This window comes from Montipora capricornis, chromosome 1 (genome assembly GCF_036669925.1).
Source record: "Montipora capricornis isolate CH-2021 chromosome 1, ASM3666992v2, whole genome shotgun sequence".
NCBI classification, from domain to species: Eukaryota; Metazoa; Cnidaria; class Anthozoa; order Scleractinia; family Acroporidae; genus Montipora; species Montipora capricornis.
This window is the reverse complement of record NC_090883.1, coordinates 20,657,020-20,669,519: the sequence shown is the minus strand read 5'-3', so window position 1 is coordinate 20,669,519 and position 12,500 is coordinate 20,657,020. Positions and strand designations below refer to the sequence as shown.

General features: G+C 37.9%; 1 protein-coding gene across 1 annotated transcript in view; it reads right to left on the bottom strand.

Moving 5' to 3' along the window:
- The window catches only part of LOC138052325 (pyroglutamylated RF-amide peptide receptor-like), a 14,057-nt gene extending 6,198 nt beyond the window's left edge, over positions 1-7,859 (bottom strand). The window contains exons 1-3 of the mRNA XM_068898749.1: positions 7,622-7,859; positions 6,800-7,064; positions 5,904-6,158 (exon numbers count right to left, since the gene is read on the bottom strand). Coding sequence (XP_068754850.1) covers positions 5,904-6,158; positions 6,800-7,064; positions 7,622-7,734 — 633 coding nt within the window. The 5' untranslated portion in view covers positions 7,735-7,859. The remainder of the gene's footprint in view (positions 1-5,903; positions 6,159-6,799; positions 7,065-7,621) is intronic.
- Between the last annotated feature and the right edge of the window lie 4,641 nt (positions 7,860-12,500).

The window sequence follows — 12,500 nt, the reverse complement described above, 5'->3', positions numbered from 1 at the left end:
GTAGATTGAGGGACAGGATAGTTCGACCTGTCATGCGTATAGTACTTTGCTGCCTCATCTGGATGTACGCTTTATAGGCTCCTTCACAATTGTACCATGACTATTCAGACTAATAGAGCGTTCTGCCTTCATCAGATATTAAGTTTGTCCGGTCTAATTGCCACTGTCCCTCTGTTACTATAGCAAAGTCCTCGCATTTGCCTGTGGACGATTTTTTCAAGCGAAAGAGCTTTAGAGAGAAACCATCAATTCCAAACTGACGAGCTTGCTCCTTCAATCCCAAAGATTCTGTCAGATGATTTTTTAAATTCCAGTACTATTGTGTGCTTATCTTTGTCTACCGGAACCCGGCTACGGTGGCATTCGATTGCGACTTCTTCGCCTTTTCGAAAAAAAAACAACAACTCACTATCACTTTTATGTCCGTGGCTGGACCATGAACAAACAACAAACACACGTGTTTGAAATATTACAGGGGGAGGTTTGTGGGCTCGAGTACCGGAACTTGTTCTGCGAAATGAGACCATGCCCTTCTGTGGCCAAAAAGTAAGAAGATGACACTGAGGAAAAATCGGTAATGTCGGTCCATTGGTAGTCGGTAAATATTTTTTCTGTCGGTAGTCGGTATTTTTTTGCTTTTTTCGTTGGTAGTCGGTAGTATTTATTGCCCTTTGTAGCGAGTTGGTTAACCCCATTCAGACCCTCAAGCTGGCGTGTTTCAATGAAATACCTCATAATATGAATGATCTCGTTTTCAGAGATAAGTGGACTAGGGTTTTTTTCTGCAGAACATTTGAGCTTTGATTTTTATCCAAAGGCTGTTAACTTTAAGTGTAAGTTTTGGATTTCACGGTCCGCCATTACTCACGTTCAAAACTTACCGAGTGGACCTCAGAGCTTAGAATTCCGGCGTGTAAAAGCAGTTTGTTATGTGTGCAAAACACGAGTTTAAAACTGTGAAAGCCCGAAAAATAAACTAAGAATAAAGCCAGAATCCGAGCCAGGATTCCAGCCAGGATCCGAGCTAGGATCCGAGCCAGGATCCGAGCTAGCATCCGAGCCAGGATTCGAGCCAGGATCCGAGCTAGGATCCGAGCCAGGATTCAAGACCTTACCGAGACCTAACCTAACCCTTACTAGACCTAACTAGACCAGAACCAAGGCAAATAGACCTAACCTAACCGATTAGAGACCTAACCTAACCGAGAGATTCGAGAAAGCTCATCTTGGCTCGGATCCTAGCTCGAATCCTGGCTCGAAGTTTAGGTATCCTCGCCCGAACTCCCATGCAACATATTAATACAGTCGCCTACAAACGCATTGCATGCTTAAACTAGTAAGTCTTTCACGTCATTTTCTCCTCGACCAGCTCAAAGTTAGTAATGGTGGGCCATTTAAATAGAAAAATTCCAGTTAAAATAAACAAGTGCCTTTTTTTAATTAAGGCTTGAAACTTTGACATCCAAAGAAAATGACCTTTCTTATCATTATACCACTTTCAGATTTTAATAATTGTGCATGTAGAAATTACAATTAATTTTTACTGTATGTAGACATATTTTACGTTAACAAATGTTGACACCAGTAGAACGAAAACAAATTGACATGCCAAAGCTTTATTTGGAGTTTAAAGGCTGACATCGTAAGACAAGACAAGAAACAGAGTCTCGACGTGTCACTTAACGGACTGTGGTCTAGCAGCTTCAGACTCAGGTAATGCATCACCTTCTCTGGTCCCGTTATTGAGATCTTTCTATTTCTTGTATCGAATTATTACAAAAGTTTCAACATAAAATCTGAAGACACTGGACAAGAAGGCTGAAAATTCCAATAAACAACCGCTGACGCCGGAGATCTGGGAAAGAGTGCCAAATCATGCAAGAAAAGATCAGCCGCTTTTCACACGCTACGGCCACTTTTCACGCGCTAAAATGGCAAGCGCACGTGCATTTGACAATACTAATTGCCTTTCTCTTGAGCCCTACTGATATCTTAATTTCACGATCATGAAATAACGGGTTTGCTGAGAACTGTTCCAAAAGCAAAAAAAATGCTTGACTTGCCCAATTGCGTATTAGTGCTAGAAATAAATTTAGTGGTGCAAAAACAACGCTCAAAAGATTCAGCGCAATCGGTACAGGCTGAATCCTGAGAATTTGGTCCGACGTAATTACTACTTAGCAGCGTTTGACATTCTCAAACTTAAAAAGACATTTCTGTTTTAAAGACACTGAAGAGCCCTATTTGAATTGTAAGCATGGATTCCATTGGAGTGGAGTTTTCTCAGAAGTTGGTAAGAATAATGGGCCGAAATATATCCATCATACATCGGACGAGTCATATAACACTATTGTCAAGATTTTAAAAGGGTCTTTCAATGTCCCAGTAAGTGAAAGTACAAGAGTGGAAAAAAAACGCCGTCATTCGTTTCTGGCGAAATCGCAAAAGGTTTTACCTTGGGTCTCAAGATCAGTTGTATGATGAAAAGTGGTGGTAAGCAAATCATGATTAAGTATTTCATCGTTGGTAGCGCAAACGTTTGAAGAGCCATTGTCTGGAGGCTACAAATAGCTCCGCAACCACGCTGCATTTGCCTTTGCTAGGTTGAGTGAGAGGGGCATATGCTGTCGGTAAAATCCGTTCTCAGGTTGAATCCGTAATTATCTAGGTTATATTGGAGATCCTCATTTTACCTAGGTTGAATATGCACTCTTCCTAGTTTAAGGAAAGCAGCTATCAACCCCCAAAAGGAACAGAAAACATCTATACTTTACTTCAAGCTCTGTCTTACTCATCTAAACACATCTTCTAAATGTTACTTATCTTCTTATCAGTTTCTGTATGATACGTACACTAATCCATTCACTCGCAACATTAGAACATAAGTAAGGGAACAAAAAACTGGACTATTCACTTACCGGTACTCGAATTCGGACCCTCCAGATCTATAGTCCTGAATCTTCATCACAACAGAACAACGACGAACATATACTTAACCCAGCACGTCAGTTCTTTTTTTATTATTTACTTTTATTTATTTTTATTTTTATAGTAAGTCTATTGATATCCATGTATAAAGACTAAAACTAATCCTAACCTCACCCTTATTTTCTCTAGGCCCTAGGCCTAATTCCTACATCTAAGCTACTACAACAATTCAGTTACGTCATTACGCCGAGGAACGTGGGGGCATTATTTTCGCGTGAACAGACAGACGCCTTCTATATCCCCTCAGCAATTCGATTCAATTCAGTTCTTATACTGTTTCCGTCACTTACGAGGCAGCTAATATTATACTAGCACTTTCAATAGAAAAGAAATATAATGCATAGAAGCGAAAAACTTGAAAAAAAAATAATAATACGTGCGCGGTAGCCAGAGTAGCCATTGGCTTTCCAGCTGTTATCATATGCAAGGCGGTATTAAGCAGAAATTTACATTAATTAGTAAATAATATCTAATTGTATCAATCACTAAAGTACGCACATTATTTTAAAATTTATTACATCTAGTATTATTGTATGAATATAATATGCTTATTTTACAGAAGAGATAAGTAATATTGCACTGTTCAAAATTACAATTAAGTTATTGAATTATTTTGAGTAAGTAAGAGGTGCTTTTTGTATTGTTTCTTAGAAAAAATGAGGTAAATTTTTTCGGCTTATAGAAACTGACTGCCATATTTTTGCTGCTGAAAACTGAAATGCTGATTGACCATATCTAGTTGTTGTACTTACATTCTGTAGACGTTTTGACTCGATGAATACCTGGTGTTTCAGATCAGTGCTGGTGTAAGAGCATCTGAGAAAACAGCTGGAAACATTTTTTTTTTAATTTTGAATTTTATAGGCAAAGAGTGTTATCCTCATCTTGTAGATATTATTTAATTCCAAGATTTCAAGTAGAGCAAAGTAAATTATATCATTTTCTGTCTTGTAAGCAAAGAACATGAACCGTACACCTTGAATTTGTTTATTCAGTTCCCCTGTCAGTCTACTTTGTAGCTTTAAGTTTGCCTAATACGTGCTTATTAACTTTCACATGGGAGACTTCCTTGCCCGACCTTTGTTGCTCAGTGGCAATATATCCAAAATTAAACTCGTCAGATTGATTTTGTTGTTCTCCGGGGGTGATGGATCCTAAATGAATGGTATTTCTATTACCAAAACAAAAATTACAAACTACAACTGCGAACTACCGCGCATATGCAGTGCAACATCTTAGCTCCATTCACGGACATACTCTGTTTTGACATGTTTGCAGTGATCATAGCGTGCATTACTTTTGAACAAAAAAAAAAGAGTCTTGCTTCATTCATTTACCTTAATTTTTGGTTCAGATTAAGTAATAACAGAGTTTCTTCATTAAACATTGCATAGCTCTAGGCCCTAAGTGATTTTGCTGAACGTTCACCATTTTTTGGCATTACAATCGAACCTCCATTAATGGTTAATAACGTCACTACAACCGCCGCCTCTCCATAACGGCAACGGCCCAACTGCCCGAATAACCTCTCAATAACGGCAAGTTAAATTAATCTTATAAAATCGACTCGGTTTAAATTCAAGTACAAAGGCAAGTGACATCGAGAAATCAACCGACCTTGTCCAGGCCATCAGATGGATAAAACAAGGGTGGGAAGAAGTAGACCTGAGCACTATGGTGAAGTGTTCGTCTACACTTGGGGTCTATATTCCTCTGGAAGGGCTCATTAATCAGGTGCAAGATCCCACTAATGAAGATTCAGTGACAGTAGATGAATGTATCGACGATGAATCCGTTCCCTGCTTCCAACCACTGATTGATGTTCATAATGTTGAATGGAGAACTGAAGTCAGTAATGAGCTACTGAAGGTCCCTGATGAGTGCGGCGGCGACGACATCACTTATCAGAAAGACGAAGGTGAGAAAGTCTTTCTTTCTTTGTTTTTTGTTTATTTAACCCCATGCAGTCAAACGACTGAATTACACCTCAGTCAGCTTAAACACACACACACACTCGCAAAAAAAAAAAAAATACAACTAATACTAAGCACACATATTTATTAAAACTAGATAATTCTGTATTTAGCTGTAACAAAATTGCCAACACGATCCCCGTTTAAATGGTACAAAATCGAAGTTCACGGCTTATTCCATCCGCCGCTAGCTCAAGCCGCGGCTTATCTTGGGCTGTATCTATCTTCGCCGCGGCTTACCTTGGACGTGAAAGTGTTCGTATAAATGCACTCAAGCGTTGTCCCCGGCTTCCTCAAGCCGTGAACGGCTCCTGCGCGTGCATTTGTTTTGTTATTATAGCCCAGACTGCCCTTTTGCTCCCGTCCTTTTGCCTGAGAAAAATGGCGAGCGCGAGCAACGAATCACGTATTACTAAAGGAAAAGATTTAGCGAAAAAGCGAATGTGGAGTGCCCCGGAAGTGAAACAGGTTCTCGCTATTTGTAGTGATATTGAAATTGCTAAACAACTTGATAATTGCGTCACGTCAGCCAGTGAGCAGGCGACGAGTAAGAGATGCTCAACATGAAAGAGAGAGACGGAAAGCACGCTGAAACAGCAAAATATCAGTGGCAAAAAACGAGAGACGGGACAAGCAGCAGAAGAAAGAGCAAGCACGAGTACGAGAAAACGGACTGAATAACGGTGGCAAGAAACGGCGATAAGTGCCAGAGAGAGCAGGGGAAAATAAACCAATGCCGAAGGAGCAGGCCAGACTGGTCGTGTGGTTGGAAGACTAGTTATAAAATGTCTCAAAACGAAAAACATAAAGGAACTCCTAAATATATAGAAGTGTATTAATATGTGGGGCCCAAAGGCACAAGTACCTTTCTAACATATCCTAAACCCTTGAAAAGCATGAAGATCCATGTCAATAACAACGCACTGAATATTCATTTCCTACCTGTTGATTTGTAACTTCATTATCTCCACGGCGCTTGAACCACAAAGTGTACACAACAGTGGAGTACAACCAAACGATCAGCAAGAAAGAAATGCAGACGAAGGACCGCCAAATATACCTATTAGCCAAGACTAACTTTTTATTTGTCCAGAAATGTTCGCATGACCTCACAGCTAACTCTCTTCCAAAACCTTGGAGAATCAACCCACGCATCATAAAAATCACTGCGAATATCCAAGAACATGGAATAATTACCTGCCAATTGAAAGATGTGAAACTCTTAACGATCGAGAGGCCAAGCATTCCATACGCAAAATTTCTTAATTTGTTGAGGTGGCTGAACACAGTTCTTTTCCCCGCGATCAGTGGTATTCTAAAAGGCCGGCGCGCATTTTGAGAAACAAAACTTTTTTTTTCTCCTTCTTTAAAACGCGGTGTAAATTCGCTTTCATTACGTAAACGTCATGGTGCTTTAGAAAACAAAATTTGTGTGTTTAAATGGTAACAACTGTTAAACTTACGTTATTTCTATTCAGTATGCTGCTTTAAAAAAAGAAAAACTAATGACTGAGCTTCCACCCCAAAACTGCATGAATATGGCAGGTGGAAGCATACGTGGTTATTTAAAAGCTGTGTTCAGTCTCCTTAAAAAACTGCCCTATCGTAGCACAACTTTTTTCTGCGCAATTTTTGTCAAGTTTGCAGGAGTGATGGAGAAGCTAGACGCGAGATCTTACCGAATGGATCTAGAAATTTAAAAACGGGAAAGGAAGTGTATATTGGACCCCATTATTTCGTCTAATATCCCAGAGATGAACCGCAATCTTTGGGTAACTTTATCTCAAAATGCAATCTTTTAATAAGAAAATATATGCTGTATTATCTAAGAGACATATTTTCAAATTTTGCGTAGTAAGTTTGCCTTTGTCTCCATGTGGATGGACTATGGTATTGTAACGTTCCTTAGCGATTGCAATCATAGTGAAAACACCAGCAACAGCTCCAGTCCACGCCGTCTTACTCAGGAACATGCAGATCGCATTACCGGGCATCTCATCTGCCGATATAATCCTGAGGCTTACAATGAAGTGTGACAGCACAAAACTCGGATAAACGATGTCTGCTACTGCTAGGTTCACAAGTAGATAATTGAAGGGAGTCCTGTAAAATAAAATGGGCTTCGATCGGGATCAGAGTTTCTGATAAGCGTCATCTTTATTATATTTCAAAGTCTACTCAATGTACATGTACTGCGAATGCAGATTGGAGATCTAATTTCCCTCGGAAGTTTTGATGTAAACTGAGGAATCAGAAACAGATAGCCCTTCCCCAGGTTTGGGATTAAATGCTTGTCATAGGATGAGTTATGGAGACAATTTTCCTTAACACGGAAATCGTATATTTAAAGGTTTGCTACATCAATTTGATTTGCAGATTGTATTTGGCAGCAGCATCGAAATCCTGATCCGGCTAAAATGCTCTATAATATATGAAAACAATTATAGTACCCTACCTTCTTTCTAACACCCAAGACATACAAAATTATGATCATGATTCAATCAAAATGCATTTGAAAGTAATTCACCAACACTAACGTTGGTTGTTCGCTGAGCAGTTCCTTTACATTGACTCAGTGTTTTTAGGTCTGTTATAGAAACAACAAAAGACTCGACTACCATTAGTACTCTAGAACCAGAAATGGTTTTGTTGACAATTACCTCATATCCCGATTCCTAATAACGACAAAAATGACGAGTAGATTTCCTGTGATACTTGCAAGGAAGATTAAAGACTTGATTGCCAATAATGCAACATCCAGTGAAGTAACCATAATCGCATTTGTCTTGCAGTAACCTAGTGAAAAATTAAGACGTTGAATTAAATGTTCAATGTGGTCGGAGATGTGCTCGTGTTGTTTGGCCGTGAGCTAGACGCATGTGGTTGATTTAAAGTTTTGTATTTATATTTTTTGAACAAGTGTCATCATCATTATTAACTTAATTGTCAGTCAGTATCGCGATCCTCTTATAGTTTTGCTTAAGAGAGATACGCCAATATAAAGCAGTATTGTCGTCTCACTTTCTTGGCCTATGATTGGATGAAAAATTGACCTGATCGCCCAATTGAAGTTGGTTGCTTACGTAAGCTTTAAAATTTTCTGGCATCGCCAAAAATTCAGTTCACGTTCGATTATATTTACTGAAATAAGGCTTGGATATTTCGACAACTACATGTATTTTATCTTCTTGGCATCAATTGAGGTCTTCCGAAAAAATGATATGTTTAATTTCCACAATGTTTTTATTTTTAAGAAACTGTAAAAATACGAAACAGCAGTTCATTTGTTACCTTATTCCACTCGTAGTGCATCTTCTCAATATTCCTTTCTTCCTCATTCAAAAGAGAAATAGAAGGAAACTCAGTCCAACTGTCATTGGTAAATATTATTGGAATGACCTTCCTATTTCTATTCGCACAATATCAACTGAAATCCCCTCAAAAAAGCAATCATTAAATATCATTTTGCACAACATTAATTTCCTTGCTTGCTGTTGTGGTGTCTTCTGTGTGTTTGTACGTGTGTTCATGTGATTGTTTTGTTTCTTTTCTATGTGTGTGTTATTCTGGGAACTATTGGTTTCCACTATATCGTGCTCTTCTCCTCTCATTTTTTACCTTGTAATTAGTATATTAGAACTTTTTGTATCTATTTTTGATTGGAGTAAAATAAAATTAAAATAAAATAAATAAAACTGATGTTTTAGAGTTTACAACGAGTGTATTCCCTGGATCGCGATACAAAACTAATTGCGATTTTGCATTATATTGGCAGCCTGATGGGAGAAAATACATTTTCGTATTGGCCAGGGCGGAGTCGCGAGCTGAGGCTAATACGAGAATACACTTATCATGATGATAAAAATATATCAAGATAATATCTAATAAATATCATTAGAAAACAGTCCTAAGAAAATACGCGCGCTGATTGGTTAAAAATCGTGTTTCTATAACTCGATGGAGACAGAACTAGCACGAGCTGCTGACGTAGTGATGGCGCGAGCAAAGAGAATTTACATTTTGATAATTAGAGTTAACAAGTTGTTTTCCTTTTTCTCGTCGCGTTGTTTTCTAAAAGAAATAGAAAACATGTGCTCCGTGTTTCTATCGAGTTATAGTAACACTCAAAAAAGCTGTAGAAACACTCGTGTTCCCACAGCATTTCTCTTTCTCCCAAATTTTCCCTCGTGTTTCTATAACTCGATAGAAACACGGAGTACATGTTTTTTATTTCTTAATCATTATCGTGATGGTACTTATTAGGATATATTTAGGAAATAATTATTAGGATATGTTTATGATATAGTACTATATTCATCATCATAATCCTTACTATTTCTCCATTGCACCGCAAAATATTTACGTTACAACAATTGCTGGTGCGGTACATAACCTTCAGTTCCTGAGAACTGAAAAACTCTTCTTAAAATATGTGCCCTGCCTAAAAGTACAGATTTCTGTAGGTCTAACAAGCTCAAACTATCAAGTTCTAGTCTCTTAGCATAATCCTTAAACTGCTTTGATATTGCCTGCTCCTTGACGATCCATTTATCATCGGCAACACCATTGTCTTCATGTCGAAGTCGTTCGATTTATATCCTGAGATCTTGGTGCTTGTCGATCTAGAACGCAATAAATTTGGTCTTAATATTTACCCTCCTTCAGTTAACTTTACTCAGTGCTAAATAGTTTTCCACAATTCCTTAAAAGAGTCACGGAATGATTCCCTAAAAGATCTCTGGAAGTTGTCAAGCAGTCATACCAATATTCAATACACGTACGATGTCTTCAAATCCACCAAGGAACTTCCTAAAGACTTCCGTTCTAATCAAAAAGACAAACTGCAACACCACTTAAGATCTCAGGGTTTCTTTTTTACAAATGCTGTCAAGCACTCATTGTCATCTGTTAACTTTATTTGGTCGTCTGCCCAGTCTCATCTACGCAAGAAAATCTACAATTTTACCATTCGCTACATCAACAACTCCCTTCCTACACGTACGAATATGACAAGGTGGGGATTATAAATATAAGTATTAAACTATTATTCTTAATAATAATAATAATAATAATAATAATAATATTATTATTATTATTATTATTATTATTATTATTATTATTATTATTGTTATTATTACAAAGTCCTGATTGCTCCTTTTGCCTTAATCCTGAGTCACTCCTACATATTGTCGCTGGTTGTCAACATTACCTTACCTGGAGACACGACCCAATTCTCAACTTCATTGCCAACTCACTTCAACCTGTAATTAATGATTGCTCTTCACTCTATGCTGATGTCAATGGTTTTCCGAGTCCGTCAATTACAACCGGTGACAATTATCGTCCAGATCTTCTTTTTCCTAATACAGTCCAAGTGCCAATATATTCTGGAACTAACAGTTGATTTCGAATCTAACTAAAAACAATGCAGTGCGCAAAAATGAAAAATGCATGAACTTGGTCAAAGACATGAGAAGTAACTACAGATGTGTTAAATCTGTAAACCTCACTATGAGCTCCCTTAGTGTTTTCTCCAACGAATGCTCTACGTTCCTAGAAATGATGAATGACATTGGCATTGACAAAAAGCAACACCACTATATAATCAAATAAATGATAAATCTAACCATTAGAGGGGGATATTTTATCTTCTGTCGTAGAAATAAGATTTGGGATAGCCCAGAATTAATAAAACTTTAATTTTTGTCTCATTTGTAGATACAGTATTCAAGTATATCACTCAATTTCAAGTAGCCAGTTGTTAATTGCCTATACGCAGAGAGATTTACAACTGTATATTCGAAGACAAATAAAGTTTCCATTATTATTGTTATTATTATTATTATTATTATTATTAGTAGTAGTAGTAGTAGTAGTAGTAGTAGTAGTAGTAGTAGTAGTAGTAGTAGTAGTAGTAGTAGTAGTAGTAGTAGTAGTAGTAATAGTAGTAGTAGTAGTAGTAGTAGTAGTAGTAGTAGTATATTTATCTTGGTCATCATTATAATTATCATTTGCTTAATCAAACTACCCACCACGAGTGACAAGTGATTTCCTTGTTAGGGACATGATTTTATGAAGGTGAAAGTTGTCAACTAATATCAGTTGACGCAAAAACTGGATGTCATTTATATGCTACATTTTGTGTAACACGGCAAGGAGAAGCAAAGCAAACAGTTGAACTCGAACTCAAACACAGAACGCGTGCTGATGGCAGCAAAACACTCAGAGATTTATCTGGGGAAAGAAAACCGGAACGCGTATCCTTTTCGTTCCCCAAAACGTTAAGCGCTCTAGCACTAATGAACTTCCTGTGAAACATATTTCCAAAGCCGCAAGAGGCCCACCTAGCAGGTAGTTACCAAATGGCTATTAAAAGAGTGGGATCGAGCTAAATTCGGGCAACGGAAGACGAACACACCCAGTGATAAAAGTTGATACGAATGGAAATAGAACCCTACGCAGACAGACAATATTTTTGGTGTCTTATACAAGACATCGACTTCCTCGAAATACCTTAAGGATACAAAGTAGTTAGGTGTTACTTACACAAGAGGTAACAAACAGATAATTCTCTCTCTCCTTATTTACAATAAAGCAATGGAACAAATGTTTTCCTATTCACTACTTGCACAAATCCCATAATACACCTCTTTTACCCCCCAAAATCTGCATAGGCATTGTTTTCGACTTCTCTTTGGACATTTTCATGTCCATGAGAAACTGCAAACAATGGTAGGTTATGCAAAAGTTTTGGGGGTAATAGAGGTGCATTATGGGATTGTGCGAGTAGTGAATTAAAGGATCCTAGTCAGCCAGGCCCATGCTTTTGTTGACATACGGGAGTTTTCGTGATGTATTACTCTGGGGACTTGGCCAAACCAAAAATAACCGTGAGAAACTGCGAGATATTTTTATCGGCGCACGATATATATCTTTGATATCAAAGCAGTTGGCAATGAAAACAGGGCAAGATAGTTTAATTTAGTTTAATTCGTTGCTTGCGTGGTCCTTTATATGTAATGATAAGCAGTACTGAGTCTCAGAAAAAGTAAACTAAACTGGTTTCATTTGTCGCGCACGCAATACACACTTGTAGGAAGTAAGTAAGTAAGTAAACTTTATTTAAACACGGAAAATCATCAGTTAAGCTAAAAAAAGTAAAAAAAAACCTTTACAACTGTTTTACATGATTGCCGTGTGGGAATCCGATAGGTCAGATACTTGCTTGATTGTGCGTTTGAACTGCCCAATAGAGTCAGCATTTCTTAAGTATTGGGGCAAATTGTTCCACAAACAGGCCCCGCTATAACACTTATGTCCAGAAATGCACACGATGACAAAAATGGCAGATTTGGCGAAAGAGCTGCACGATTGACAATCTTGGCAAAATTAGCGATTTTGGCGATATTTTGCCAATTTCGTCAAATTAGTTCATCCACTGGTATTGACACCACGCGGGTGAACATTGGCAATTTTGGCGATTTTGGCGATTTTGACAAATTCGGCAATTTTGGCGATGTTTTGCCAATTTCGTCAAAT